Source organism: Desmodus rotundus, chromosome 3 (assembly GCF_022682495.2).
Source record: "Desmodus rotundus isolate HL8 chromosome 3, HLdesRot8A.1, whole genome shotgun sequence".
Taxonomy (NCBI): domain Eukaryota; kingdom Metazoa; phylum Chordata; class Mammalia; order Chiroptera; family Phyllostomidae; genus Desmodus; species Desmodus rotundus.
Genome location: NC_071389.1, coordinates 3,576,152 through 3,600,727, shown reverse-complemented (window position 1 = coordinate 3,600,727; position 24,576 = coordinate 3,576,152). Strand labels below are relative to the sequence as shown.

Genomic DNA, 24,576 nt, shown 5'->3' with positions numbered 1-24,576 from the left:
AGCTCCCTGGGACCCACCCAGGCCACCTCAGGAGGGAGACCCCTGAGGCGGCTCCCCCTCCCCAGCACCTGCAACTCTCAGCGCACCTGGAGGCCACTCTGGGATAAACACAACACATGATTCTGCAGGAACCTTGCCAATCCCGACCTACATTCCAGTGGCCCCCAAGGGGCAGGAGCATTTTAGTGAGATCAGTTTCGTGGAGAACCTGATAGGGTAAGAAGGGAGAAGGAAAGAAAACAAGCAGGGTCTTGGCAAACAAGAATGCGCTCGACAGGGGTGACAGGCACCAAAACCCTCCAGAGCAATGCCGTCCCCAGTGCGACCGGAAAGGACAGCGGTGGGGCTGGCGGGCCGGTCCCGCTCTTTACCTCCACTCCCTGGACCTTCAGCTTCATGTGGTCCTCCCGGGTTGTCTTCCCGTCTTTCCTCTTTTTCCAGCAGTACCCGTCTTTCCTGTACTTCACTTTCTTCCTGTTGTAGAGTATCATCGAGCCATTCTGTGGTCTGGAAACAACAAATGGTTAAGTTACCCAGAGAACCAAGCAGAAGACAAATTTATGAAGAAAGATATCGTAGACCAGTAAAAGTCTCTGCAGAAAAGCAATATTCCACAGTTGCTGGAACGTAATTTTTCACCTTTTATTGCAGCTCCCTGGATTAACCGTGTTTTATGGCCAGCCAAAATTTGCTTGTGGATTTGGTACCTAATGAATTAAATGTGTCAATGATAGGCTAAAAAACATCCCCTTAGTAATCGTCACCATCTAATCAGGATATACGATGCTGGGGCCTGACTCCGCACAGAGAAGTAGGAAAAACAGAGGAAGCAGAAAGAGCCAGGCTGTCGCGGCAGCCTGCAATATCTTATCTCTCCTAGAAAGATTTTCTACCTATCTTTTAATCCATCACCCAGCATTAGGAAATAAATAAGTTTACACGGATGCAGGATGACTATGTTAGGAACAGACCAATGGAAGGCGCATCGCCGGGCCGAGTGCTCCTGATTCATTGCCTGCATCAGATCAGGGCTGCGACGAGAGCAGCCAGTATGCCCTCCCCAGCGAGCTAAGTACCTGATTCTTTCCCATTTGGGCTCCAGCTGTCAGAGGACCCAGGAACTGCCAGGTAAATTTGTCTGTTCGGTCCACCACCACTGTATCTTATGAAAATAGTTGCTTTCTTGCTAAATGCTAAGAGTGGGGTGGCTGTTCTAGAGCCACTTAAAAAGTACACATAAGAAGAACCTTGAATTTTCCTCCAAGAAGCCATGCATGAGCCACAGGGAGCAGAGGAGGCTCACATTCCCCACCCCCCACAGTTGCAGCTGCCACAGATTCTGGTTTGGAAACACCAAGGAGACAAACAGCTAAAGTCCTGTGGCAGCGGTGGGCAAGTGCTATGGGAAACCATTTCCAGAACAACGTTTTGGCAGGTGTGGGTAGATCTGACCTTCAAGGAAGACTCCCCTGAAAACTAACAGCACATCCCTCGGCCCCGATCCCTGCCCGCGGCCACTCCATGTCACTCTGTACCTAACCACTCAGCCAGAGGAAAGAACAGCAAGTGACTGTACACACACGAGACCCGCTCAGGTGGGCATTCCATGTCACTCCCTGTTGGCGCAAAGGAAGTAGCTTCTTCTAAGGCCACTTGGCTCTGCTATTCTGCCACAGCAGAGGTGAGGGAGTGGCCAGCCCTCTTCCCCGAGGCCTGGGTCAGGAGCCTCTGCCCTGTCTTCCTCTGCTCCTTCGAACGACGGGGCCATTTCACAGCCAGGCACAGCACACTGGCTATTGGTGTCTTACTCTTCTGCTGTCTGGGGGGAAGAAAACCATGCCAGACTGCCACATCAGGACACCATGCCAGGGTGTCAGCAGCTAACTGCAGTTCCTCCCCAGCGGGGCTGTGCCCGTCAGCTACAAGGTGAGGATGAAACACCATTCCACAGGAATTTTAGCCTCCCGGCACTTCACGGCTCGACGGTCATGGTGCGATCGGTTTGTGTCTGTCGGTTTCCTCCCTAAGTCGGCACAGAGGACAACTGGGAAACAGCTCCCTGTGCTTGTCACAAGGCTGTCACCTGATGGTCCCTGTCTCGCCCTGATAACCTTACAGCCCTTTTCCATCTCTCTGCCACAGGCAAGCTGGAACACAGGGCCGCTGGGCCTGCCTCCCTTCTTCCCCCCTGCTCCAGGTATTGGCACCTCAGCTACCAAGCACTGCAAGCCCCCACCCCCTGGAAGACCCAGTAGGCAGGCCCCAAAGCCCCACTGCTGCGTTCATGGCCACTGCCTCAGGAATAAGCTAAGGGCTGTGTCTAACCCACTGACGGCTCTGCGCTTGTCTCCACCCCACTGAGCCTCATGAGAGTGTGGCAGGGAGTCCCAGGCCCCCAAAACCTTATCTACTGCCAGAGACACGGCCTTAGTGAAATCCAGCAGCCTGTGAGCTATCACAGGGTCCTGCCCTCCTGCCCTCCTAAACCTGGTCAAGAACCACAGCAGTGTCTTCAGGCCACCTGTGCCTGGATTGTACCTGGTGAGACTCCCCAAAACACTGTCACATCTGCAGTCAGAGTCACAACTGCTCCCACCCAAGGAAACCCATCTCTCTCGGTGACCTGACCTTTGTATTTGAGGGGGAACAGACTATGTAACCCCAACATATGCTACTTGGACATGTGGATTATTTTGAGCTGAAGGCAGTCAAGGCCTAACAGACTCAGGAAGAGTCTTTATTTTTATCTCTCTTCCAACTAATGGAAAAAGTTACATAGGGAGCCTGCACCAGGACAAGAGCTATAAGGCTTCTTTCTCTGCAGGGCAGGGCAAGCATCTATCTACCCAACAAGGGCTCTCCCCATCTTTTTGTGAGCTGTCTTCCCCTCTCTGTGGTCCAGACCCCTGCCTCCTCTCCTTAGCTCAGGGCGGCATGTAAGCCTCAATTATCAGACCCTCTGGGACCCTCATATTTGGGGGGCTCTCTGGTATGTACAAAATTAAATTTGGATTTTTTTTCTGCTGTTATTCTGTCTTACGTCAATGTAATTATTAGACCAGGCAAAGAACCTAGAAAGGAGAAGGGAAAAGGTTTCTCCCCTTCAGTTCTGGCACCTAATATGGGGCTGGACACCACTCCCTCCAGGGCCGCTGCAGCTGAATAGCCCTGGAACCCAGGACAAGTGCCAGCAGGAAATGAGAATGCTCACCACCTTGGGCCCCCAGATCTCTGCTGGCAGGTCCCATGGAAGCGAGAGTGGGGTGAGTCCTTGTCCTTTCGAACTGCAGATCAGCAGGAGAGAGTACCTGGGAAGCTGTTCCTGGGGTATGTATGGAGACTGTGGTAAAGATTCGTTGTGAGACAGTCACTGTTTTCCTGTCATTGTGCCATTTGTCTAAAGGAGGAAAATCACACAGTAGCAGGCAGGCACTGGGTCCTGTACACCTCCTGTTGGAGCCGGCCTCACGGTCTGGTGAGTCCATGGTCCTCACCAGACCGGCGTTTGTTCAGGCAAACTCTGCTGTGGGTCCCCTATGGGAAAACCGGACGCGGTTATGTCCTGAGAGCTTAGCTTTGTGACCAGTGAGAATATTCTCTCTGGTCTCCACCAGCCAGCAGGTATATGTACCAACATGCACTTGGTGGCCAGTCACGTAGACTGGGATCCTGAGACAGGAAGGTCACAAGGAGCATTGTCTTTGACTGTGCCAGCTCTCAGGGGAATTTGTCAGAAGGGGTCCCAGTCCACGAGGGGACTTTATTGTCTTGTTAGTGTCAGAAAAGTCCTATTCCCATGGCGCCTGCCTGGTGTCTCCAGTTAGCAGGTCTGGCTCGGAGGCGCCTCACATCCTCGTGGGAGACCGCCCCGCCCCGCCTGCAGTACCCGCTCCCACCGCTTGTGACAATGAAGGTCATTTTTTCCTGAGGGTAAGTAGGAATGAACTTTCCGGATCTTGTCAAAGGGCTGCATCTTTGTACCCTCTTTTTGAATGCCTCCTGGGCCCACAGATAAGCCATAAAAAGGCTTGCCATTACTGAGGTTAATATAAGATCCTACTCATCAATGATCAAACAATGGGTCCTTTGAATTGACTATATTTAAAATGAAAATTTTCTTTAGAGAGAGCTCTCATCCCAAACAATTGTCTTATTGATGCTTATGGAAAGACCAAGTTGAAAAGCGAATACAAAGGAACATAACCTTAATAAGATAGAAAATAGAAATAGACTTAAAACCAAAACTAAAGTCACATCCAACATAAAGTCCCCTTCTTCAAATCTGGCCCCGCTTCCTCAGCAAATCTTAGCTCCCAAACACCTGCACTTTACCCTCTCACCCTTACTTTAAGTTCCCTTTCCCTGTAAGACTAGAGAGCACTTCAGCCTAAACCCTAGGCCCAGAGTGTCCAGGCTGCTTGTGTAAATGCGGGAAGCGTGGAAGTGGATTAGCAGCAGCCCTGGGGGCCAGTTCTCTGGGCTCTGTCACCAGGCTTTCCCAGCCTCCAGCCTCTCTATGCAATGTCCTTCACAGGCAAGTGTATCTCAGACGCCCACCCAGGGAACTTGTGTCCCCTGCACAGCAGCAGGTCTTTTAAATTATAAAGCCCTCTTACCTTCACTTTCAGAAGATCCAACCAAATTGAAGAGGAATGTTAAACCATGAACGGCCATTTCACAGCCCCATTCACAGGACCTTCTCAGGGGGTGCTATTCCCACCCATGACTGACAAGCCAGAAGCCCCCAGAGGAAACACCCAGGGAGGAGACAGACATTCTTCCAGACCCTCCTGTGAAAGACCAGGAAGTGGCTTAGTTGGAGGCTGATGTTCAGGGTGAAGAGCAACCTTAGTGGAGGCTTCTCCCCTTAGGGAAATTGGCCTAAGGTTAAACTGAGCCCCTAAAAAGGAAGAACCCAAGACCTTTGTTGAAGGCTTTACAAGGACTTTTCAAAGGCGCGTGGCACTACACCCCGAGGTTTCAGGACGCAGGCATCTTTTCATGTCCCCCTTAGTAGAAAATTCTCTCCCTGATATAAAAAGGCCAATTCAAAATCGTGTGGTTGGGCAGGCTAGTCAACCTCGAAGCACTGTCCTGGAAAAGGCTTCCCGATTCTTTGAGGATAGCTCGAGGAATAGAGATGAAAAAGGAGTGAGAATCCCAGTTCTTGATTTCAGCTTGAGTGCTCAGGGAAGGAAAAGCAGAACTCCGAGAGCGAAGCCCAGCCCAGGCAGATGCCGCTGCCTGCACACAGCGCAGAAGCAGGAACCTCGTGACGCTGGAATTACCCCAGACTTCTGGTAACAGACAAATACACCCCCAAATCTGGGCAGAAAACTTACATTCTTTCTGTAAATCTTACCATGTCTTTGAAACACACACAACCCAGGTGGTAACTAAAACAATGGCTTAAGACGGAAGGAAAAGCGGGGAGGGGTCTGAAAATACAAACCGCTAAAAGCCTATCTTGTCCCAAATCTAATTCAAAGCCTCCTTAAGATTCCTTGTCAAGAACAAATACAAATCTTCAAAGTATTTTCCACAAATATTAGTGCAGAGTTAAAATAAGAGCTTTATTTAGTCACTGGAGCACATAACCTTACCTTGTTGCATCTGCCAATTTGTATTCAACTGTTATTTGTAAACTAGTGAGTTTGATACTGTACTTGATTCATGGCTGAAGTTTTAAAATGGAAGCTACATAAGGTCTCTGTGTCTATGTGTTTACATATGTCTATGGATACATGTTACATATGTGTAATACTTTCCTGTCTCCGGAGGGTATTGCCAAAATTGATTTATAAAAGAGCACTATTTAATTATCTTTAAAATAAGCACGTAAGAATTCAATATCCCTAAAACTCAAATATAAAAACAAACCCAAACTGGTTTCCAAGTCTCCATGTTCGAACATAGTTTTCAGTAAGTGAAAGCTGGCTCGTTGGTTGATCTCACTCCTACAGGCCCCGCCTTGACAGTGACGAGCATTACGCACGCTACTTGCATCCTACCTAGATTTACTACGGTCACACGAGCTCACGTCGTCTCTACTACAAAACCTGTCAGCGAGGAAAGTAATTTAAGATGATGGCTAACTGCTTTAATGTCTCATGAAATTTTCGTGAGTAATCATCTATTAAGAACAAGAGAGTTAGATAGATGTAAGTGGAATAGGAGTTCGTAAGTGAATTTTTCAACAATAATTATGTTTTATAGTTAGTCTATTTAAATAGTTTCCCAAATCTTTTTGGTAACTTGAAATCTCAGAGTTTTACTAAATTAAATTAAATGATGGGAATTTAGTAACTCTCTAGATCACTTCCAAATAAGATAAAATACAGAAACATTGATTAATGAACATACGTTGACCCACTTTTGGCTTCTTATTACAGAGACACTGAACATACTTTGATGTGCAGTAAACACGTCTTGTGCCACATTTTAAAAGTGTACAGTAAGAAAGCAGAGGCTTTTCGAGACTATAAAATAAATATGTTCATAAACTTGCCAGTCTAAAAGAATGCCGGTATAACAGGCAGGTCACAAGTGCTTAGTTTTCACTAGAAATTAAGGTTTCTAAGGGTTAAGACTTCTAATTACTATATGCAATTAAAACTTGCTGAGATAGTAAGGGAAGCATCTCCACGTGCCAGGGAAGTAGAAAATGTGTTTTCAGAAAGAGAAGGTATGAAGCATGTTGATGAATTTTTGTTGAGGGAAAAGAAAGTAATTTTGTCCTAATTTAAAACTGGTTATATCAGAATGAGAAAAAGGAAAAACACAGGATAAAATCTCAGTAAAAGAAAGTTATAGAAGCTTTGTGAGAATAGAAACCTTGGGAAAGAAATTTTATGTGTGGTTAAACTGGCTAAGGTTGGAATGGATACAGTTGTTTTTAAAAATGAAAGAATGAATTTTAATATCACAAGTACACTGGTGCAAAATTAGAATTTGGTTATCTCTCTGTTAAAAGGACAAAGTTTTCTTGGATTATTAATCTGCTCTTAATAAGAGATAGTGAAAGGCTGGGTTTTTTTTTTTTTTTCAACCTTTTGGGTAATCTGTCTAGAAAGCAAAGATTTTGTGTTTTATCAGAATAATTTCCTGTGCTTTACGTTGATTTTATCATCAAGTCTTTGATTACATAAGCACACCTAGTCTTTTCAATATTAAGAGCTGAGTTTTGCTCAGAACTATGTAGCCTTCTGTATTTGCCTTTGAGATCTTTTATTATCACTTTGAATAACTAATAAATGAATAACTAAGTACTGCTTCATAATAATCTGCAATCCTATTTAATCAAGTGTCCAAACCTTTGACATTTTTGATGCCTTCCCTCCACATCAAATTCTAAATAAAGTCCTTTTACCTTGAAATAACTTGGGGTTTTCTGTGTTGGTTTTGGGTTTTTTTTGGAGAGTCTCTGGAACATCTTAAAAGATTTGTTCTCTCTCCTTATAAAAAGGAAGATGTTAAACTAATCAGAAATATGTGATATGTTAAATTACTTAGGAGGCTTCTTCAGATAAGAAGTAATACTAAGCCTTCTTTATAATACATTTATACAGGTATATAAATGTTCCAGCAATTGTATGAAATCCTTAGAAATCAGACATCCTGGTATAATGTTAGCACTTGTAATTCTAGTTATTATCTTAAAATGTTGTGTCGCAGAAACCAAGTTTCCTGTCATTACATTGTAAGGAACTCTCATCAGATTTCTCACCATGCCCATTTTAAAGATTTTTGTCATTTTCAGAAAGTTATTATTTTCCTCTGATGCTTTTGCAAAAAGTGTTCCTGCAAAGTGTTTCATCTTCAAAGAACAGTGTGGGAAGAGCTCTGGCAAGTACCCTCAGATACAGTGTCCGTGAACTTTCAGGTCATGTCACTGAACCGGGTAAGAAGTACAGAAATCTCATGAAAAAAAACCCTGACAGCTTCATAAAATTGCTAACAAAAAAGTCAACAAGAATTAATTACATGGAACTGAATGAACTAATGAGGATGATTATAATTTTGATTACTTTTTGTTTAAAATATTACTGTTCCTTTAATCTTTTGTTTTCCAGTTATAAGGAAACCTTTCCTCTTAAGCTGTCTATGACTTATGGCAGTTTAGTAACATATTTTTCCGAAGAAAGATGAAACATTCATTGTTTTCTCTCTACCAAATCTGCCCAGAATTGGGAAATTCTTAGTGAGTGTTCTTATTTTCACAGTGTAGGGGAAGTGAGAGATGCAATATGGCTTCAGCAAAAGCGTCTAGGAAATGTTGGGCTCTCAGTATAACTTTTTATGACTCTTTAACTCTCGGTAGCCTCAGGCTTGGCTGACTATCCAGAAAACCCAGAATGCCACCCAAAGATAAACATCAGGCCCCAAGGAAGGTTAATGAAAGTATAGAGTGTGGATAACTACCTGATGCTATCTGTTAACTTAGAAATGCATTGTTCTTCCCGGTGGTCTGTGACTACCCACCACATGGTTTTACCAAAAACCCCCTATAAACAGGGATCCTGTCCTGGGAGGGGGCGGATTCTTCTGGGCCAGCCACCACAGGACGCAGCTGCCTTGCCCGTGTGTAAGTTTCTCCTATTAAAGCTCCTATGAATTTGAATAAGGCTACTCGCCAGTTCTTCAGAATTGATCCTGAATTTAGACTTTGGGGGCTTTCCCCCAGCACACGGCAATATAGTTCAGTAAGAATCTGTCCTCCTTCTAACAGGACACAACTGTAAGTAAACGGTTATATTACCAAGGCTTTGCCGGGAATGTCATATTTGACAGGGATACACACAGACGCAGATATGACCAGACAGCTTTAAGTAATTTGGGTTGATTTTATGGGGCCAAGAAAGCCCCTCGGAAAACTCAGCTGGTACCTGGCTTACAGGGTTCTCAGCAGCCTAACCAGGTGAGTAAGAGAGGTCACTTCCTGGATTTTTTAGGGACCTTGAGAAGAGAAGGATTTACCCAAATCTATAGGTATTTTAGGTGATGCTTGATAAGTCCTTGGTGTGGCTTCCAAGCCTTGAGAGGATTTGAAGCATTCACTCTGAGCTTCTTTATGAGAAGTTCCAGCAATGCAAACTTAGAGTCTGTACAGCTAATCACTATTTTTGCTGCACTTATGTAAGCAAGCAGGCCAAGTTTATTAAAACTAGACTTAATTGGCAAACAAATTAGTCCTAATGCAGCTATTTCTCATAGAAAAGGGGGCAACTATAGAAAGAAAAATAATGTTTCAATAACACACTTTTGTGGATATCAAATTCTAGTGCCGTTCATTGTCTTCAAAGCTTTGTTTTCTACCTGTATGTAAATTGGACTAGACCCTGCATTCTGCTGGTTCCCTCCAATACTCAGCTACTCTCTACAAACTAATGTTTCTGATTTTTCTCCCACCCTCTGACCTGGGGTCTGTGAAAACTAAAACTGCCCTTTTGCCAGCCCTATAAGCTGAAGGTGGACGACGAGATGTAAACTTCTGAGAAGCCCCCGCACGACGCACAGACAGACTTGCTGCTGCACAGCCACTCAGAAGGCTCAGCAGAGACACACAGACTGCAAACCAAGAAAGTCTGGCAGCTGGCCACTGCCCACCCTCACTCTCTCCGAAGATGCTCCTGCCCAGCGCAGGAATCTGTACTGGCCACCCTCAGAAGTCCTACTGGCCTTACGGGCTGCTCCAGGCATGAACCATCGTTCTTTTTGTCTCCATAGACACATCTCTTATCAAGCATCTGATTGCTTTCTAGAACTGAGTTTAACTGAGCTGACCTAGTCTCAGGACTGAGCTTGCAGAGATCTACCAACTCAACTTCTGCCCTGGAAATTCTTGGTCAAGTTTCAAAGGCAGGACTGTGGGAGGACAGAATACATGACCCCCAAATATGCTACTTTGGCACATGGATTATTTTGAGCTGAAGGTAATCAAGGCCTAATGGACTCAGGAAGAGTCTTTTTCAACCTCTCCCTCAACTGCTTAAAAGACTGTAGATCAGGGCCTGGACCAGGAAGAGAGCTGCTACACAGACAACCCTTCACTGCAGAAGGACTTCTCTGCATGGCAGGGCCAACACCTGCTCACCGAGCATTTGTACTTCCCACTGCCCTGTGGTCCCAGTACCCCTGCCCCTCCCCTCTGCTCAGGATGGCACAGAGCCTCAGTTTCCTTACTGTGTGAGGGACACTACCTTTGGGTCTCCAGTGCATGTAAAACTAAATTTGTCTTTTCTACTCCTGTTAATCTGCTCTGCCTCAACTTACTCGTTACAGCAGCTGAAGAACCTAGAAGGGAGAAGGGAAAAGGTTGCTCCCTAGGCATCTTGAGAATGTGAGAATGGCCTTGTCCTCCTTCAGCAAAATGTAACCCCCCAGGGAGCCAAAGTGTCTGCTTTAAATGGCCTTAATAAATGGAATCATCATTTTAACTTGTGATAAGGAGCAACCTGATCATGTCTAATCCACCACTCTGATGCCTGAGCAGCAGCCCCCCTCTACAGTTCACAGGTCCCTGGCACAGCAAAGGGAAAGCCAGAGCAGCTGCAGAGGGAACCAGGGCTCCCCAGCATGAAGAAAATGAGGCCGTGCTGCCATCTCAGAATGTAATAAAGAACAAGTGGACGCTGGTGGGAAGGGCTCTGAGGGGGGAGGGAGCAGCCAGGTGCTGCTCTGGGAAGAAAGAGAAGTGGGCGAGAACCACAAAAGGGGGCCACTCTGGGAGGCCTTAAGGTAGCAGCCACCTGAGAAGAGCAGGGAGATAGAAATGGGGTCGAGGACAGAGAGTAGCAGCAACCGCAAGGAGGCATGGAAGTCTTGTCACTTAGTACGGTCGCCGGCTCCGAGTAAGTGCCTGGTGCTGGGTGGAACATGCTACCTGCACGCCCACATCTACACCCGCATCGCTGCCTATGTCTGCTCTACGTCTGCGTGCATGCCCGTGTGTACATCTGCGTGTATATTTACATCTGTGTCGACGTCTCCGTGCACACCTACATCTGTACCTACATGTGCACCTACACCGACACCCACACCGACACCCACACCGACACCCGTGTCCATGTGCACATCTACTTCTACGTGTTTGCACTCTCACAGCCCTGTGAGGTGGGCGTTACTACCACTCCCAACACGCAGATCAAGAGGAAATAGAGCCTTTCTAGCCAGAAAGAGCCATTTTGACTCCGGATCCACCCCTAAGGTTACTGGTGTATCACAGTCTGCCCGGCCAGTCCAGGTTTGCCTCCCAGTTCCACCCTACCACCTGGGTGACCATTAATGTCCCGAAAGCATCCCTCACCCAGAGGATGCGGATTTGGTGGGTGAACTGCTAGCTCCCTTGCCCTGTGGGTGGGACAACTCTGAGGTGACCCCGGCCTCCCACCCTGCAGTTAGAACAACTCTGGCTGCTCTACACAGCACCCCAGGGCCTACGCTCCAGTTGCCCACTGAGGTGACTTGCTGGAAAAAAGGGACCTTTATTAGTGTTCCTCCCTTTCCTTTCACACCTCACACTCCCCTGCTGGTGTTTTCTGGGGCCACCTCCCTCATGTCAGGGTCTCCTTCTAGGAGACGGTGAACTGAGGTTGACAGGGTAGGAGCCTCGGGGACAATGCCAGAGCTCCACTGCAGCAGCCAGAGGCACACAAGGAAGAAAGGTGACCCGCAGGGAGCTTTGTTCTCACCAGGGCTGCTTCTAGCCACGCAGTACCTTTTAATCTAAGAAGCTGAGAGCTAGCAAAACCAGTAACACTCAGTGTGATACGGTAAAAGGATCATGGGATCAATGGAAAAACTACTGCAAATTTTAAAAGTAAAGAAGCAAGTATAAGATTAAGGTACGTAATCAATAGTTTATACATATAATAGCTTATATAAATGTGCGGGTCAATGCTCACCCACACAAACAGAACAGATAGAAGGAATGATGGAAGTCTCCACTTACTACATAGAAAAAGAAGATTAAACACCTAGGCGTGAATGTAATTAAGAAATTTCCCAAACTATAAAAATCTAAGACACAAAAGTAATTTCCAATAAGTGCAAAGAAAAGACATAACATGTTCTTGGTTAGGAAAAGTGTAGATTATAAAAAGTTAATTTAAAAATATATTTAATTTATAAATATAATGTAATGACGATGAGAACCCCATGAAGATATTTTTTTCTGGATATAGACAAATTTATCATAAAATTTCTTAGGAAGGGACAAAAACACCAAGAAGAGCCAAAAACCTCCAGTAAAGAATATCAAGGTGTGGGACTAGCCCTACCAGCTATTAATACATTCTACAAAGCCTTTATGTTTTAAAAAGTAGGGAATTATTGACATACAAATAGACAGAACAATAGAACAGAGTGGAAATTCCAGAAATATTCCCACTTACATATACAAATTCAGTGTACGCTAAAGGAGGTACCTCAATTCAGTTTCAGGGAAGGGACTGACTTTGTAATTCCTGATATTGGAATAACAATAGGCATATGGAGGAGGGTAGGATTGGGTCTACCCCTCCTATCATACAGCAGCACAAATTCCAATGGAACATAGATTTAAGTGTGATAAGTAAAATCATACATACTCTAAAAGTAAGTAGCTACATTTCTCTACAACCAGAAAGCACAAGAAACTTTCCTAACCATGACTAAAAATCAAGCAACAATATTTGAAAGACAGGGACATCATTCAATAAAAATAAAACTGCCAGGCTGGTCTGCAAAGTGGCAGCACCATTCTGCACTCCGGCTGGAAGTGCGTCGGGGTCCCACCATGTCCACATCCCCCTGGCAGTTGGCACTGTCTGTCTCTTGGATGACGGCCATCCTTGTGGGCATGTGGTAGAGTTTTCATTTGCATCTCCCTAATGACTGATGATGGTGAACATCTTTTCATGTGCTTGTTAGCCATTCATATTTCTTTGGTGAAATGTCTACTTGAATCTTTTGCCCATTTTTAAATGAACTGTCTGTTTTCTCTTTGAGTTGTAAAAGTTATTTAAATAAAATCTGGATACAAGCCCTTTATCAGACACATGATTTGCAAAAATTTTTTCCCAGCTCATGACTTTTCTTTTTCTTAATAGTTTCTTTTATTTTTTTAATTTTTAATGTTCTTCCATCACTATTTATCCCCCCATACCCTCTTCCACCTCCTTCCACTCCCCTCCCCCCTGCAACTACTACACTTAAAGAGCAAAAGTTTTTTATTTTGGTGAAGTCACATTTATCATTTTTTTCTTTTATGAAACATGTTTTTAATGTCATATTCAAGAATTTTTTGTCTAACCCATGGTCACAAAAATCTTCTGTTGTTTTTTTTTCTAGGAGTTTCATAGTTTTACCTCTTACATTTACATCTATGATGCATTCTGAGTTCATTTTTGTGTAGAGAGTGAGATTCGGGTCAAAGGTGATTTTTCGGCCCATGGAGATCTAATTGCCCCAGCATCACTTGTTTCTGGTTTGGGTTTTTAAAAAGACTATTCTTTCCATCATTGAATTGCTCTTGTACCTTTGTTGAAAATAAATTCACTAAAAACATAAAGCTTTATTTCTGGACTTCATAATATGTTCCATTTTCCAGCCTATGATAACACTGTGCTGTCTTGATTGTTGCAGCTTTGAAATCAGGGGGTATAAGTCCTCCAACTTTGCTCTTATTTTCAAAATTATTCTGGGTATGCTAGGTCCTTTGTATGCATATTTTTGTATAAATTTTAAGATTAGTTTGACATTTCTCCAACAAAAACAACAACAAAAAAACCTGCTAAGATTTTGATAGGGGTTATATTGGAAATAACTGCCATTTAACTACATTATTGAATCTTCAAATTGCTTCTAATCACAGAACATGGAATGTCTCTCCATTTATGTAAATCTTTAATTTCTCTCAAACTTTGTAATCCAGGTTTTATACTTTGTAAATCAAATTTATCTAAGTACTTTGCATGCTATTATGAATTTAATTGTTTTCCCAATTTCATTTTTGGATTGTTCATTTCCACTATATCAAAATACAATTAATTTTTGTCTATTGATATTGTAAGCTATGACCTTGTTAAACCCATTTATTAGCTCTAATGATTCTTTTACAGATGATTTAGAATCTTCTACATATATAATCAAGTCACCTGTAAATAAGCATAGTTTCACTTCTTCATGTCCACTCTAAATGTCTTTACTATATTTATTTTCTTGCTTTATTGCACTGGCTAGAAGCTCCGGTGCAATGTTGAAAGAAGTGGTAAGAATAAACACCCTTGTCTCGTTCCTCATCTTAAGGGAAAAACATTCAGTTTCACTATTAAGTATGATATGAAAAGGGTTTGGGGACCGATATGAAGAGGCTCCCACTGACCAAAGATGGGACAATTTGAACATCAATAAAACAGTAAATGCTGTGAATTAAAACACATTAAATATGTTTAAATCTGTAAGTTCATAATGACCCTGCAGTACCCAAACAAAAAACTACTTGGTCCCTGTTGTAGGATGCTAGTGACCTAACGTATTGTCTTGAAAACTAAAATAAATAAATAAATAAAAGAATAAAGATGAATAAAGAATTAGGCATTTATCTACTTCATATACAAACTGTTCCTTTGAGATAGCAAATAGAGAGGACTTGTCTATAAAAGTATTCCAGCCAATAAATGGAGAAGTGAGAGAATGTTTTGTAATCACCTAATCAATTAAAGCAGAGACTTTCAATCTTTTTCACTTTATGGCACACATAAACTAATTACTAAAATTCTGAAACACACACAAAAATACATTTTTTGCCAATCTGACCAAAAAAAGGTACAATTCTGATTCATTCACACCAGGTGGCTATTGTTGAATTGGCTGTTGTCATCTTTTTATTTGACAATCTAAGGGAAAAGAGGTCATTGCCCCTGATTAAACAGTCAGGTATTGCATGCTTTAAAAATGCTTGCCACACACTGGTTGAAAATCACTGCATTAATGGATCAACAGTGACTGACATTCTGCTGTAGGAAAAAAAGGAGCTTGAAATGACTCAGACCTCTTGATCTAACTACTACTTCCTGAGATCCACAGAGGGCAGGGGAACACAGCAAAGGACACTGCAGGGTACAGCCAGCAAAACCCAGACTGTGGGAACACTGTACAGGACAGATGTCCTGGATTCTTCAACAAATTCAGTGAGAAAGCGAGTAGGAGACTTCTGAAATGGGAATATATAGGTTAAAAGAGAGAAAGAAAAAGATACATCAACCAGTTGCAATGTGTAGACCTTACTTGAATACTGAGCAAAAAAAAAATTAAGGCATTGTGGTACAGAAGTTTTTTTTTTTTAAAGAGACCTTACATTTTAGAGATATATATACTGAAATATTTACTAATAAAGTCATGGAGTGTCTAAGATATGCCTCAATATAGTGTGTGTGGTGGTGCAGGAGGTGATGAAACACGACCAGCCACGTGTTGGCCACAGCAGAAAGTGGATGATGAGTATGTGGCGGTTCATTACACTAGTTTATCTACAGATGTACATAGTTGAAATTTTCCATATTGAGTCTTTAGAAAGAAGACGATCATGAGATTTGGAGGGAACTCAAAGTTACATCTTAAATCTTGGCTCAGCTCCTTTGAGCCACGTGGCCTCGAACAAGCTCCTTGACTTCTTAATTGTGGTAGACGTGATGCACACACAGTGCATGGCACGCCGCCTGCCACATAATACATGTTCTTTGTGACTAATGATGACAAACTCGGTGCCTTTTGTAGGGCTCCCTTCAGGGAGCAATGATGGAAGGACTTGGGAAGTAATGAAATGGTACGTTGTCGGCATGGCTGGAAAATCCACCCACCGGAGAGGCCACCCCTAAACACCTGAGGCACAGACACTCACCCATCACATTAGGATGTGGTACACTTTTCAAATTAGGTAGCCAGAAGACAGCTGCTGACTGAAGTTCAGGGGGGTCATGGTTCTGGAGAGGTTTTGTGTGTGGATACTAAACAGGAATTTATGGAACGACGGGGGGTTGCATCCAAGACTAGGTTAACCCAATGGTCTGGATTCTCTTTCCTGTGCCTGAGTTAAGTTTGGGAATCATGCACCCACTACAGCCCAGGCTCACAGCTCTTCCCCCTAGGGCCCCCACTCCCCCGTCACTAACCAATCAGTTACAAGACCTTCACAACCACCGAAAATTCCGTGCAGACAACTGTGGCCCAGCTTGCCTCTCCAGTGACTGCAGACTCCTCAGTGCTAGCCTTGCATCAGACCACCACCCTGGCCTGGGCCAGAGGCCATGGATTTTGAGCAGCGCACTCTGTTTCGGTTGACCAGTTATTGCTCCACTGAATTTATACGGTCTGTCCTTGCCGCTTCCCTTTGAAAAAAGACAATGTCCTTGTTCCTCAGCAGAACTCTATGATAATATCTGGATGGCTTCTAAACAGTGAACATCTGCAAAGCATTTCCTTTTTTTCTGGCTGCAATGCAAACCCTGGGCAGGATCCTTCGCGTTCTCTTCCTTGGCCTTGGGCCCATCCCTCCCACCACAAGGCACATGGAAGGGCCTGGCTAGTGGAAAGTACAGTCCCTACAGTTCCAACCACCTCCAAGCCCTGACTCCAAAAGTGAAGAGGCCCCCATGACAGACATGAACTGCTGTGCCCAAGGGCAGTGGATGCTTTCCTGAGGTCAGCACTAAAGCTCTGCTCCAGGGGGCAGACAGGAACCGGGGAATGCCATCCTGAGCTGCAGCTTACATATTTTATGTAACCACACCTTTCCTTCTGAACTTCCAGCACCGAACCACCTGATTTCAATGCATTATTAGAAGCACGGAGCCTGGTCCAAATGTCAACAATTAGCATAACAACAACAAGGGCAGCCATTTATCATGCACATGGTGTGTCAGACACAGGGTAAAGCCCTTTACACCTGTTTCTTATTCTTGTCCCATGACAACTGTTATTCTTGTTTCACAGATGAGATGGGGCACAGAGACAGAAATAACTTCCCCAAGGTCACAGAGCTGCTAAGGACAGAACCAGTGGACTACCCCACTGCACCGCTTCCTGGAGTGTTGCTACAAATTCCTGGCACATCCAAGGTGCCCTCTCCCCTCCTGTCACAGCAGCGACCCAGGGCACTTGCAGAGCCTGTAAGAACAGCTCACAGCAGACTGCTTCTTACAAAGGAAGGATTACTTGGGCCTGATTTAAATTGTTCCTATAGCTCTTCCTTTTGTTGCAAGGGAGGAAAGACATCTGAAAAAGGAATGTCTCCTCTGCTTATCTCCCTCACACACAAACCCAGCGACAGTGATAATTGATAGCCACGGCACAGCTAGGTTGATAGAACGCCAACTGGAAATCCAAGAAGCCACCTCGACAGGCCAAATCTCACCGGGAGGGGCTGGTTTATGAACTTTCAACCTGGCGTTTTCTTCTGACTTGTTTATAGGGTCTTCATGATTTGGGGGACAAGGAACAAGAAAGCTGGTGGGGACCACTGCATCCTCCACTCTGCCCCACCCCCGCCCCAACTGGGCCACTCCGAGCTATTTATGGAATGATAGGGAAGAAAGGGCTGTCAGGCCCAGCCCAGGCTGCAATCTGCCAGATATGAAAACCAATTGCTTTTCATAATAAATTCCAGCTGGAGCCATAGAAATAATAAGGACGAGGAGAAGGTAACACCAATTTGCTTTATTTGATTAGCTCCTTCTTGGGCGGTGCAACCCTGGCTCCTTTTCATTAAAATAAGGGCAAATTGAAAATTGTGAGAGGCTTTCTTATCAGGGAGTAAACGACTGGGTACACTGCATTCCTAAAAGCCCCCCGGAAGCCATGGGATGCCAGCACTGTGCCTGTTCGTACTGTGTCAAAGGACAGTGCCCAGAGCCTGTGCTCTCAGGAGGAGGCAGCTCCTTCCAGGACCTGCCGTGTAAGTATCCAGAGTGAAGGCTGCAACCGCCCTGGTGCTGTCCAGCCTCCAGTGCTGAATTAGGGCAGTCTCACCCAGGACCCACCGAGACCTCTGGGGAAAGGCCCGCCCACCAGCCATGTTGGGGACCCCAGGAGGGGCATGCACCTGAATTCTTGTGCACCTAGACCCTCGTCTCCATGGCCAGGATATATTAGTGGGGGACTAAAGCAGAATGAGGGGCTGCTCAAGCTTCCAGAACTCGGAGACAGAAGCCAGTTAATATTTCCTAAGGATCATTAAATGCGGGCTGCTAACCACAGTTCTCTTCCCTTAAATTGCTGCTGGAGGTCACTGGAAAGAAAAGGCTGCCCACGCCGGGATACAGGAATGACCAGGAATGGCTCCAGGGCAAGTCTGCAGGGACCCAATAATGCCTCCTTTCCTAGAGCTCCCAGGGTGCTCAGCTGGAAGTTCTAGTGTGACATTCAGAGACGTAGTCCACTAGTATTTACTGCGCAGATATTATGAGCCAGACCTTTGTGTAAGGTGCTCTAGGTGCTGCTGGGGACGGAGGGCCCAAAGCCCTGCTCTTAGAAAGCAGGGCTAAAGCGGACCCTGCTTAGGTCTAGTGGAGGGGAACGAGGCCTGCCGCGTGCTGGCCTGGAGCTAGAGGAGAGGAAGGACATACGCAGGGACCTTTGGCAGACAAGTGAGTGTGTCCTGTAACAGCTAGCAGCAAGGTGCTGACAGGCAGCTGGGGAGACTTCTTCCAGGACAAAGCACTTGAACAGAAGCCTGGACAAAGGTGAGGGCACACCCAAAGGCTCCACAGCAGAGCTTTCCCGTAGGGACAACAGCGAGGCCAGTGGCATGAGAAATAGACCTGGGGTGTAGCTGGAGGGCAGAAAAGTGGGGGGAGGCTGAAAATAAGGCCAGAGAGCAGGCCAGGCCTGGGTGGGGGGAGCCTTGAACGAGAGTGGACTTTGTTCTAAATGTGCTGGAAGACAATTAGCCTGGTAACGCAAGTGTGTTATCTGCAGTGAGGGAGCTGTGAGGGGTCTGGATTTTGATGGGACGATAAGAGCTGTGAAGGAAAAGCACAGGCAACACGAGAGGCTGCATCTAGTTTGGGGCAGGAGGGTCACCTGCTCCCTCCAGCCCCCCACCCCCTCGGAGAATCCCCAACTTCACCTTCCCAGGGAAGGGAAGTGACTGATGGTTTTAAGCAGAGAAATGAGGTGACAATTCAGACTTTGCATGTCTGGCTCACCCAGATTGTGGCTTGTTCTAGTGCCTCCTCCACTCGCCATCATAACAACTTGTAAACAGTAAACACTCCATAAATGCTCATCAAAGGAGTGAGTTCATTGAGCAACTCGGTGGCTGGAACAAAGGAAATCCTTTCTCTTTTCTTGAATACAAACAGAAAGCATCTCTTACATGTAAAGTGTTTGATCTGTGACAAAGCAAAGGAAAGAAAGGTGGGTGAACAAATGCCATTGCCTCTCTGGATTCAGGGCCACTGGAAAGGGAGGACGTCCATTCCCGCTGTCCAGTGCAGCCCAGGGAACGGGAGCTGAGGCTGGTGGGGCAGCACCCAAATGCCACTGCTCGACCCCACTGACACCGCATTTGGCCAGTACTGTGGCCCTCAATAGAGCCTGGCACTTGCATAGGCCCTCACTTGTCATATTCTGACACCGATATTTTATTAATAATCCAATGTAAATCTGAGAGAAAATTAATGTGTCACCTCCTAGCAGGAAAGACTAAACATCTCAATGTGACGGTCTGTTAGAGTTGTCATTTATCATTAGCATGCGACTCTAGGCAAGCTCCCCACATTCTGGTGGGAGCTCTCGAGACAATGAATCTCTGGGAATTAGCTCCGGGTCCAATTATTCCTCTTTCCCCACACCTACCTGAGAGATAAATTCTGTCTCGGTGGGAGGGAAAAAGAAGGAAAGGGGGAGGAAGGCATTTGCGGTTCGCCTGCCTGGCTGAATCCATTTTTCTCAAGGAGACAAGGCAATATTCATTTTGTGAGAAGGGAATAGGGCTACACGCCAAAGGCCAATAAATGGAGCCATTCTGATGAAAACTTCCTCAAATCAAATGTAGGGGAACCTCTTAATGGGCTTTGTTCTTCTTTTCCATAATCCATAACTATTAAGAGAAAGACGGGCAGAGAGGAGACACCGCCAAGGGGGGCTGTGTAAACATCAGGCAGGGCCACCTTCCAGGAAGATCCAAAGAGGCCACTGCCAACCCTCGTCTCTGTGGCCTGACACGTGCTTCCTGTGGCCACTCCCTTCCAGGCACTGCCACAGGCTCAGGGCGCAGCACAACCCCAACAGGCTCATGGGGTAGGTCCTCAGGGAGCTTACCCTCCAGTGAGGAAATCTTCCAATAAACAAATAAACTAATAACAGATAAGTGCCTCAGAGGAGATAATCCTAGATAAGAATTCTATGCACTGAAATAGAACTGTTTTGTCCAGTAGCGTTCGTTTCTAATATTTAGTGCAAAACATCAGAAGGCACTGTGGAGTGAATCAGACTCCCGGTTCCAAAGCAAATAGGACAGTCGGGACGAAGATGTGGGTTTGTCCTGGCCAGGGGGAACTGGCCGTGAAGGCCTGGGAGCCCAGGGAAGCCCTGCCCAGGCTGACCTCACCGTCCAGCACAGGCACAGCCATGCCCATGGGTGTCCAGGGTGCCTTGGCTCAAGCACTGCAAATGGAACTCGGGGTGCAAGGGCCATCCCTAAATGCGCTGGCCTGGGGCAGGAGGGCTCGCGGTCAGGGAAAGAGGGCTCATACTAGGAGGCCCTCAATAGGCCCTGCTCCCTCTGCTGGGTTCATCAGCTCTGGGAGGTGTCTCCCTGCAATTCAGACCCTGCCACGTCTTCCGCTAGCACGTGTGCGACCCCATCAGGATACTGGCAGGCTGAGCTGTCCCTGCTCCTGCAGCGCTGAAGTAGGCTGTTTTGTTGAGGTAAAAGGATTATATCCTCTAACCTGCACAATCCCATCAGGCAGCTGCTCCTGGCTTAGGAAACCACACAGCAGAGGTGACAAAAGTGGAAGCTGAATTCAGCCCTGGCCTGTCATTGCCCCCTCCCCCCCGCACCCCAGTCTCTTGACTGTGGAGTCACATATCGCTTTTTGAACACCTCACACCATACGCACATTAGCTGAGCATGTGACGAGCCCTGGGACCTCATGATGCTGGCTTGTCCCATCCTCCTCTCCCTCCTGCCTGCCCCTCCCCTCCAGACCTGGCCTAAGGGACTTTTGGCTACTTCCCAACTTGAAACCCACCATCACTGGGTGAAGATACTGACTGGCACCTCCCTCAAGAGCACTAAGCCGAGGCTGCTTGCCCCATCCAGATAGAGGCACCCATGGGACTCTCATTTGATGTGTAGGCTCAAGTGCACCCTGAGAAGAGAGCCCCCCTTGTTGTGTGATCATATCTGCCTCTTCATTTCAAATGCAGGTACCTAGGGGCACCATTCCAGCTGTGACATCCCCAGCACCAAAGGCTCCCACCAGCAGGTCTGAGCTCAGGAGAGGAACTTCAAGAGGGAAGATGCTATCTGTCCACAGTAGGACAGGCCTCGGTGGCCATAGCCCTTAGTTCTTAGGTATATCTCTCTGCCCACCTGGATGGCACTCAGGGGCTGTGGGATGCATCCCGGAATCATCTCAGCTGCTCTCCTGGCTGAGAAGGGACAAGTCTGTCCCTGGTCTCGCGGTCTTGGCTCCCAGGCAGCGAGAGCTGGAGTGATGCCTCCACCCCAGGCCAGGACCTGCCACCGTCACTCTGTCTGACCAGAACAATGATTTCCTCCCAGTGTAGGACAAAAACCCCAGAAAATGCTACTGGATGAGTAACAGAAGCAGGGAAATGACCTTTGGTGCAGATGGAGGGCTGATGAGGCAGAGATTCAGGGACGTTCCAGGTGGCAGGAGATGGGCAGGGAGAGAGGTTTTCCACCAGGAATGACTGGTCTGGGGGGGGGGGCAGTGGAGAAGCAGAGTCAGCCTAGAGGGGCAGGGTGAGGACACCAGGACACAGGGCACGAAGTGGCTGCAGGAGCCTGGGGTGAGGTGGGTGAGGGCGCAGAGGCAAAGCTGGGGCCGTCAGCTTCCCGCAGAGACTTTCTTCTTCCCCATCATCACTCATCTCTGACCCCAACCCTCATTCCTGCTGCCTGGAAGCCCCTGAACTAGCAAAGGCTCATTTAGTTTCCCAGGAGGGCTCTGGGACCACAGCCCAGAAAGTGCAGCTGTGAGTCATGAAGCTGCTACTTCAAACCCAAAGCTTTGGGGCCATGAGAGGAGCCAGGCGGGGCCTCCCCATCCAGGGAGAGGGCTGGAGCCCTCCTCTGGGCACCCAGCATCAGCGCTGGAATCTTCCACAGGCTCATGAGCCACAGTCTCTCGACCTGGATGCACAGGTGGGGCCAGCAAGTTACCAGAGGTTGGACAATTTGTCCAGGTCCACGTGGCTGACAGGGGACCCCAGGGTTCCTATGTAGACAGGTGTCACTCTGGGCATACTTTTTGACCACTGTCCTATGTCAGCTTGCTCAGAAGACAGTTACACTGTGCAGACTCAAAATGCCAACCAGGCCACCAGAGTGCCCTATGGTGCGGGAGTTTGCTGAGCTGGAACACCCCCAATGCAACATGCGTGCTCCCCAGACAGAATGCACAATGCAGACTTTCCCACGAGCTCTCGCCCCCGCCCTCGAGCTGCAGAGCAGCGTCACCAGACGGAGTCGTCTCCAGTTTTCATTACTGTAATGTGAACTGTGCTGAAGGTGTTCTGATCAATAGAGACCTCTCGCTGCGTATCTCCAGGGCTCGTAAATCAGAGCCCCACGGTCTAACGGCCATGATGTCCCCTAATCATGTTACTGCAATATTAATAAGGCTGCTTAATGCAACCGGTTCCTTCTAAATTGTCACATAAAATTTTGGTAAATGTCAGACACATCATTTAATAGAGAACGATGTTTTACTGCCAGGGGAGTGGATGGCAGAGAGGGGGGTGAAAAGCCCTGCGATGACCTTAAGGCACCAGGCGCTCTAGTTTGGGGCTCCCACCTTGGGTCCTTCTCCCCTGCACTCAGAGGCCACCTCAGAGGCCACTGTGTGCGGGACACTGGGCAAGGACTCCTGGGGCAGGGGCGGGGCAGGGTCTGACTTAGAAAGAAAGAGGGGTTCTGAGGACAAAAATCATAAGACTGTATCCTCAGGCAGCACACAATCTTGTAGCAAAGAGTCGCTGCTCCCAGGGCCCCTTGTCATAGGGGCTGGTACCCTCGCCTTGGAAAGCAGAGAAAGCCTCCAGGATCACCAGCCCACAGAGAAGCGAATGAACATGGACAAGGGGGGTTCACAATAGAAAATTAGCCTCATGTCAACAGCTTACGAAAAGACGAGGTTGGTCCTGCCGATCTGGGTGGTCAGTGGCACAGAGACAAGCACAGAGTGATGCCCATCACAGCCTCGTTTACGATGGGATGTGCAGGAGCCACCGGCAAACTGCTTCAGGGAGCTGCCTTGGTGAATAAGCCGCGACGCATTGACACAATGGAAGAGTACACAGTTAGGAAAAAAACATGGTGCCTATCTGTATTTATTGACATGAAAAGAGGTCCATGATTAAAGGGAAAAAAAGGAAGCAGCAAATGCCAACGAGCATGTCCCTCATTCACACAGAATCACTGGCATACCCAGCCCCGGTGTGTCTGCACAGGCACCTGGGGGGGGTGGAGGAGTAAGGGTCTCTAAAATGTTGACCTTGGGTTTCAGAGGATCTGTGGGGTTTTGTTATATCTTTCTATGGGGCACAGAATGTTCTCCCATGAGCAAGAGAGAAAACTGTGAATTTAAATAAAATTAAAGGAGAGGGATTACTGGATTAGTGCAGCAAGCATTTAGGGAGCACCCACTCTGTGCCGTGTCCGAGGGACACAGGGGTGAACACACGCAATCTGGCCTGGAAGGACTTTCAGGCCAGTGGAAATCACGAAGCAGAAGCAGAGATTGTAACTCCACTCAGGGCAGGTGATGACAGAGGGCAGGCATGTGGGACTCAGGGCAGGGGACACCAAGCCCTGTGTTATCCCCCTTTGGCGTGAACACCCAACCACCTGGCCACCCATGAGAGTGGGTTCTTTAGGGGCCAGTGCTGGCCTGAAGGAAGGTTTTCTTTTTTTTTTTTTCTTTTAATTATTTTACTGTTGTTCAATTACAGTTGTCTGCATTTTCTCCCACCCCAGCCAAACCTCCCTCCCTCCCCCGTTTCTACCCTCCCCCTTGGTGTTGTCCATGTGTCTGAAGGAAGGTTTTTCAACGAGCAGAGTAAGAAGCCCACTGGATCCTCATGGGATGTGGGGACAGTGAACTTGAAGCCAGAGAAGGAAAGGAGCAGATGTTTACTGACAGTGGCCATGGACCGGGCACTGGGCTGCACAAAGCATGTTCCTTCTATCCCTATACCGTGTGATCGATCCCAGGAGAGACCCACAGGGGGTGTGGGGGTCCCGACCTTGGGTGTGAGGAGGCAGCACTTCAGAAAGGTTTGGAGCTGGCCAGGGCAGTGGGTAAGCCTGAGTGGCAGGGCCACACTCAGAAAGGTGAGGGA

At 46.8% G+C, this 24,576-nt stretch overlaps 1 protein-coding gene across 12 annotated transcripts in view; it reads right to left on the bottom strand.

The window, feature by feature from the left end:
* CAMTA1 (calmodulin binding transcription activator 1) overlaps positions 1-24,576 on the bottom strand; it is a 761,376-nt gene that overhangs the window by 375,259 nt on the left and 361,541 nt on the right. For all 12 annotated transcript variants that reach the window (XM_053920471.2, XM_053920463.2, XM_053920464.2 and 9 more), the window contains one exon: positions 372-507. In XM_053920471.2, coding sequence (XP_053776446.1) covers positions 372-491 — 120 coding nt within the window. In that variant the 5' untranslated portion in view covers positions 492-507. The remainder of the gene's footprint in view (positions 1-371; positions 508-24,576) is intronic.